This window comes from Raphanus sativus, unplaced genomic scaffold, assembly GCF_000801105.2.
Source record: "Raphanus sativus cultivar WK10039 unplaced genomic scaffold, ASM80110v3 Scaffold4777, whole genome shotgun sequence".
Lineage (NCBI taxonomy): Eukaryota > Viridiplantae > Streptophyta > Magnoliopsida > Brassicales > Brassicaceae > Raphanus > Raphanus sativus.
Genome location: NW_026620078.1, coordinates 1 through 5,961, shown reverse-complemented (window position 1 = coordinate 5,961; position 5,961 = coordinate 1). Strand labels below are relative to the sequence as shown.

Here is a 5,961-nt window from a genome sequence, read left to right as displayed (position 1 = left end):
TTATGTGTGTGTTTCGATTCAAGTTATGGTGGATGACGCAGAGAATGGGGACTCACGGGAAAGAGATTCCTTTCGAGACTCAGTTTCTAATCGTTGAAGCTAACCAAGGTTCTGATTTGGAAGGAGATCGGTGTGCCTCCTCCTACGTTGTCTTCTTACCCATCCTCGAAGGAGATTTCAGAGCTGTTCTTCAAGGGAACCATTCCAATGAGCTTGAGATTTGTCTTGAAAGCGGTATGTGTTCTACAACGCTAGATTCTGAGTTGCTTAGAGTATCTCTGAGATGTGTTTTGTGTGGTTAGGTGATCCAACCGTTGACCAATTCAAGGGGGATCATTTGGTTTTCATGGCTGCTGGGTCTGACCCTTTTCATGTCATCACCAAAGCTGTCAAGTCTGTGTAACTCTTTCTTTTACCTCGCTCAGATTCTTTGTTTTGAGAATTTTTAGTGTTAAGAAGAATCTCTCTCGTCTTTCAATGATTTATGCAGGGCTGTTGAACAACATCTTCAGACATTTTCACACCGTGAGAGAAAGAAAGTAAGCAAACCCATTTTTAACATCAATTTTGTCACACTAACAAGACTGTATACCGTGCAATCTCCCCTGTTTTCAGATGCCAGATATGTTGAACTGGTTCGGTTGGTGCACATGGGATGCCTTCTACACCAATGTCACAGCCAGTGACGTCAAACAAGGTCTTCAAAGGTGCTCATGAGTCTCACTTAGAACCCACACGTGCTTTCTTTTTTCTTTTCTTCTCCACAAGGCTTTTAACCAAACCTGCAATGTTTTTCTGCAGCCTCGAGGCCGGTGGGATTCCCCCAAAATTTGTGATAATTGATGATGGTTGGCAATCTGTTGGCATGGATGAGACCGGTGTTGAATTTAACGCTGATAATGCTGCCAAGTAAAAGCTCTATATTTTCAAGACTATACTTGATTTGTATCGGTTTTATATTTCGTCTGGGCTAATAATAGCTAGCTACTCTTTATCTTGCTTCTTCAGTTTCGCCAACAGATTAACACACATCAAGGAGAATTACAAGTTTCAAAAGGATGGCAGAGAGGGCCACCGAGTGGAGGATCCTGCATTGAGTCTTAGACATGTTATCACAGACATTAAGAGTAACAACTCCCTCAAGTATGTTTATGTCTGGCATGCGCTAACGGGGTACTGGGGAGGTGTCAAACCTGGTGTTTCCGGTATGGAGCATTACGAATCAAAGGTCTCGTATCCAGTTTCCTCGCCGGGAGTTATGTCCAACCAGAACTGCGAATCTCTAGAAAGCATAACTAAGAATGGACTCGGTTTGGTGAATCCTGAGAAAGTCTTCAGCTTCTACAACGACCTTCACTCCTACCTTGCGTCCGTTGGGATCGATGGTGTCAAAGTCGACGTCCAAAACATTCTGGAGACTCTTGGAGCTGGGCATGGAGGTCGGGTCAAACTTGCAAAGAAGTATCACCATGCTTTGGAAGCCTCCATTTCCAGGAACTTTCCTGACAATGGGATTATATCTTGCATGAGTCATAACACAGATGGTCTCTACAGGTGAGAAATCAACACAGACCTCTGAAGTTATCCTCTCTTGATTTTCTCTAGAATTATATCTCAATTCAATGTGGTTTCTTTCTTTATGTAATGATATTCAGCGCCAAAAAGACGGCTGTTATAAGGGCATCAGACGATTTCTGGCCAAGAGATCCTGCCTCACACACCATCCACATTGCTTCTGTTGCATATAACACACTTTTCCTTGGCGAGTTTATGCAGCCGGATTGGGACATGTTCCATGTACGTGAAGTTTTTATACAACAACATTTGACATTTGTAACGTGCTTTTCCAACTTTGTGTAATGATAAATGCGAATTGTGTCTCACTGCAGAGTTTGCATCCAATGGCTGAATATCATGCAGCAGCTAGAGCGGTTGGTGGATGTGCCATTTATGTCAGGTCCGTAAATCATAAGATTCAATAACAAAATACCATATGGTAAAATAGTGTGCAAGTAATTCAAACTTTGTTAACAGCGACAAACCGGGACAACATGACTTCAACCTTCTAAGGAAGCTAGTCCTTCCAGACGGTTCCATCCTCAGGGCAAAGCTTCCTGGAAGACCAACCCGTGATTGCTTCTTCAGCGATCCAGTCAGAGATAATAAAAGGTATTTCCTCCTTTCCAGTGAAATTAAAAAAGAAAAAAAGTATATTAACATCAGTTGTTGTTGTTTTTGATAACTTTGGCTAGTCTTATGAAAATATGGAACCTGAACAACTTCACCGGAGTTATTGGAGTGTTCAACTGCCAAGGAGCCGGGTGGTGTAAGAAGGAGAAGAGATACATGATCCATGACCAACAACCTGGGACTATTTCTGGTTATGTCAGAACCAATGATGTTCATTATCTCCATAAAGTAGCAGCTTTTGAATGGACAGGCGACTCCGTAGTCTATTCCCATCTCAGAGGTACGCAAAACTCAACAACCAGTCCTACATTCTCTGATTTCTTTTTTTTCATTTTGTCAAACAATTCACTTTACTTGGTTTCATGTGTGTGTTTTGCGCGATACCAGGTGAATTAGTGTATCTCCCCAAAGGTACATCATTACCAATCTCATTGAAGTCACGTGAATACGAAGTTTTCACTGTGGTTTCGGTGAAAGAATATTCTGATGGAAGCAAGTTTGCTCCCGTGGGGCTTATTGAGATGTTTAATTCTGGAGGAGCTATTGTGAGTTTAAGATACGAAGATGATGGGACTAATTGCTTGGTCAAGATGAAACTGAGAGGAAGTGGTTTGGTTGGGGTATACTCGTCTGTTGGACGACCACGGAGTGTTACGGTGGATTCTGAGGATGTGGAGTGCCGGTGTGATGAGGAATCAGGTTTGGTAACATTTACATTAGGAGTGCCAGAGAAAGAACTGTATCTTTGGGACGTGGTCATCCAGCTTTGATGTACTTGCTTGCTCGCTCGCTCTTCTCGTTGATTCATTGGTTTACTGTATCGATTCTTATTGTAATGCATTGGTTTATGTTAACCTGTAATGTATTGGCTATCTCTAATAAAAGGCTAAGAGGGCTTTGTAATTGAATCCCTCTTCTTTCCGGCTATCTTGTCTAAGTATCTGTTTTTTTTTTCTTTGTGTGTTTCTTTTGAAGATCTTGCAGTATTAACTTGCGGAGTTTACGAGTTTGACTTGTGGTTTTGGTTATCAATATGTGACAGGGTGCTTCGGTCTGAGTGGAAGATACCGATATCTTTTATCTTGCTTCCCATTGTGGGATATGCGGCAGAGCATGCATGTGGTATTATGTTGGCCATGAAAGACAAACCTGGTACGCATTCAAGTCTCTTGCATGCATTTTCATGTCTTTAGTCTCTCTTCTTTAAGTTCTAGATTTGATTTTTGTTCTCCTCTATATGATCTCTCTTTGGTGGTGGCTATTGGATCCTCAATATAATCCAAGAAAACCCCTTGTGAAAATCCCTTCTTGAAACGTGTTTCTTTTTGTGTTCTTGTTTTATAAACAAACCCAAAGGTACACCAAACAAAAGCCTGATGATCTCAGGAATACACATTGAGCTTCTAGAGTTGTTTCAACAGTTTTTGAATGTTTTCTGAATAAGTGGAATCGACAAAAGCAGCATGGGACCGAAATATGCAAAACCCTAAGCTGTGTAAGAGAAGTCCAGAGTGTCAAGAAAGGTGATACTCACGCGTGCTTCAGTGTCGCACCTTTAAAGTAGAAAAATACAAGACTCGTACAATGAAACTCTAATACTTTAATACTTGAGTTGCTCATCTTGTCCATAAAAGATCATTTAGTTTGTTGTATCTTCTTCCCCGTGCTTGTGATGCGTCACATTCCATATACTCTAGGGAATCATTAAGGTGAACAATGACTGGGTTTTTCACCAAACCACAAATCATTGAGCTCACAAATCATGTGCTGTGAACTATATATAGATACAAGTTCCTTGACATACACATCATTCAAGTAGTTTTTGGTTTCTTTGTTAAGTTACTGTAAGTTAGAGTTCACGATCAAGTCTTGTCTTAGTTATTTGTCTCTACATTATCAGCTTAATAAATGAAAATGTTCCTACTATAAACAGATGGAGTTCGATGATGAAGCTGAGCACAGAAGACTTTTCAGAGTAGAGACAAATTCCCCACAAATGAAGGCAGTTTTCTCGTTGGAGCAAGGAGGATCTCTTTCAGCCAAAACACCAAAGAACACCGTGATCCAGAGCTTCAAGATCGTGATTTTGTCCAATAAACTCAATCTTTTGTTGCCGTTCGGTCCAATAGCGATACTAGTCCACTATTTGACAGATAACAAGGTTAGCAACTTAGCACTCATTTTATAATATTTATCAGTCGTCCCAAGAAATGATCATTCTCTCTCTGTGGGTTAGGGATGGTTTTTCTTACTGAGCTTATTAGGAATTACACCATTGGCAGAACGGCTCGGGTACGCTACAGAGTAAGTAGTTGTTCGCTCTCACTTGTATATAATATAACCCTTATTTTCAAAATTTAACCTTCTATTTTTATTTCTTTTATAACAGGCAATTGGCTTGTTACACAGGTCCAACTGGTATATATAATATGCGACTTGGTTTCTTGCTATGCACGCTTTCTATTTTTCTCCTGATATTGTTTTCTGACGAGCTAGACATTATATACACCAGTTGGAGGCCTCCTAAACGCTACATTTGGAAACGTGACAGAGCTGATTATATCCATTATTGCTCTTAAAAATGGAATGATACGCGTTGTACAACTGACGCTGCTCGGCTCCATTCTGTCCAACATGTTGCTTGTACTTGGCTGCTCCTTTTTCTGTGGCGGCTTTGTATTCTCTCGGAAACAGCAAGTGTTTGACAAAGTAGGGCATATCATTCACTTGACATTCTCTCTTATTACATGTTGTTTCTGATCATGTTTCTTCTGCATGCGATTAAATGCAGGGGAATGCGGTTTTGAATTCAGGAATGCTTTTGATTGCAGTGATGAGTCTACTCTTCCCTACACTTCTTTATTACACGCATAGTGAGGTTCGTGCTGGTTCATCAGAGCTGGCTCTTTCGAGATCAACCAGTTGCATAATGCTCGTTGCCTATGCTGCTTATCTCTTTTTCCAGTTGAAAAGCCAGCCAAGTTTTCTTACTGAGGTTCTCTGTCTTCCACCGTTTTACCATTTTGTTGTTGCTATATCCGGTCAATAAGGTAGAATAATAAAAGAAGTAAATGAGGTGGAGATTTTCATATTAAGAGTCAAGAATAACAAGCTCGGAAATTACAAGAACTTAAAGAGATCGTCTAAGCGAGATCGTCTAAACTGATTCTCTTTACAAATGTTCCTAGTCGCCGGAGACGAGCTCGTTCTGGTGAGAAGAGGTCGTCTCGGACTTTTAGAGGTGGCGTTTTCCGGTGGTCGTCGGAGACGAGCTCGCTCAGGTGGAGAGGTAGCTGTCTCTGACTTCTGGTGGTCTATGATCTTTTCAGTCTGTCTTTTCTGTGGCTCTGACATCTCCTTTTTATAGTGAAAGTACTGTTTTGTCTGCTTGTGGAATCACCCATTTGTTAATGGGCCGAGCCTAATTTTGGGTCTAGCATGGTAATGGGCTTTGTGCTAGATCCATATCCAACAATTGTCCCCCCCTCAGTTCGCCAGGTGTCGAGCTCTGGTGAATTTAAATATTTCTGAGATAAAATCAGGTTGGTTTATTAAAAAAAAAATGTGATAGGGACATGTGGCTTTTTTCTTATGTTGGGGATAAGGGGTTTTTAGGTTTGGTCTCATTTTCTCCAACAAGAGGTTGTCTTTTTCTCTCTCTCTCTTCTCTCGTTTTAATTTCTTTCTTTTATTGTGTGTGTGTTTTTTTTTTTTTTTTATTATTATTATAAAAGGATAAGATAGATTTGTGTGGTGGGAAAAGACAGAGAG

The 5,961-nt window shown here is 40.6% G+C and overlaps 2 protein-coding genes across 6 annotated transcripts; both read left to right on the top strand.

The window, feature by feature from the left end:
- Nucleotides 1-4,141, top strand: LOC130507555 (probable galactinol--sucrose galactosyltransferase 1; the record flags this gene model as incomplete). 2 transcript variants are annotated; one of them, XR_008942360.1, is given in 13 exon segments in its annotated part: nt 1-234; nt 303-393; nt 491-539; nt 616-707; nt 802-909; nt 1,009-1,554; nt 1,656-1,797; nt 1,890-1,957; nt 2,035-2,169; nt 2,253-2,470; nt 2,578-2,961; nt 3,233-3,342; nt 4,124-4,141. XR_008942360.1 is itself a non-coding variant. In XM_057002257.1 (11 exon segments), coding segments are annotated over 11 exon segments (2,066 nt in total), but the record flags the coding sequence as incomplete, so codon positions are not given.
- On the top strand, nt 2,931-5,932 carry LOC130507556 (vacuolar cation/proton exchanger 5-like). Of its 4 annotated transcripts, XR_008942361.1 has the most exons (8): nt 3,574-3,713; nt 4,124-4,351; nt 4,427-4,494; nt 4,580-4,608; nt 4,703-4,899; nt 4,982-5,185; nt 5,379-5,479; nt 5,558-5,930. XR_008942361.1 is itself a non-coding variant. In XM_057002259.1 (7 exons), exons 3-7 carry the CDS (start codon nt 4,124-4,126, stop codon nt 5,237-5,239), a joined length of 780 nt encoding a protein of 259 aa, XP_056858239.1. In that variant the 5' UTR covers nt 2,931-2,961; nt 3,233-3,342; the 3' UTR covers nt 5,240-5,279. The 4 variants fall into 4 exon arrangements, 3 of the variants coding, with proteins under 3 accessions (XP_056858239.1, XP_056858240.1, XP_056858238.1); XM_057002259.1 differs by lacking the exons at nt 3,574-3,713; nt 5,379-5,479; nt 5,558-5,930 and adding exons at nt 2,931-2,961; nt 3,233-3,342 and having other exon boundaries at nt 4,982-5,279; XM_057002260.1 differs by having other exon boundaries at nt 5,379-5,932.
- The last annotated feature ends 29 nt before the right edge of the window (nt 5,933-5,961 follow it).

Bases quoted from the DNA above. Each gene is read 5' to 3' on its own strand.
- LOC130507556 (XM_057002259.1), top strand. From the start codon at position 4,124: ATGGAGTTCGATGATGAAGCTGAGCACAGAAGACTTTTCAGAGTAGAG. The intron at 4,495-4,579 runs GTAAGTAGTTGT...CTTTTATAACAG, and splicing joins CGGCTCGGGTACGCTACAGA to GCAATTGGCTTGTTACACAG. The intron at 4,609-4,702 runs GTATATATAATA...TATATACACCAG, and splicing joins TTGTTACACAGGTCCAACTG to TTGGAGGCCTCCTAAACGCT.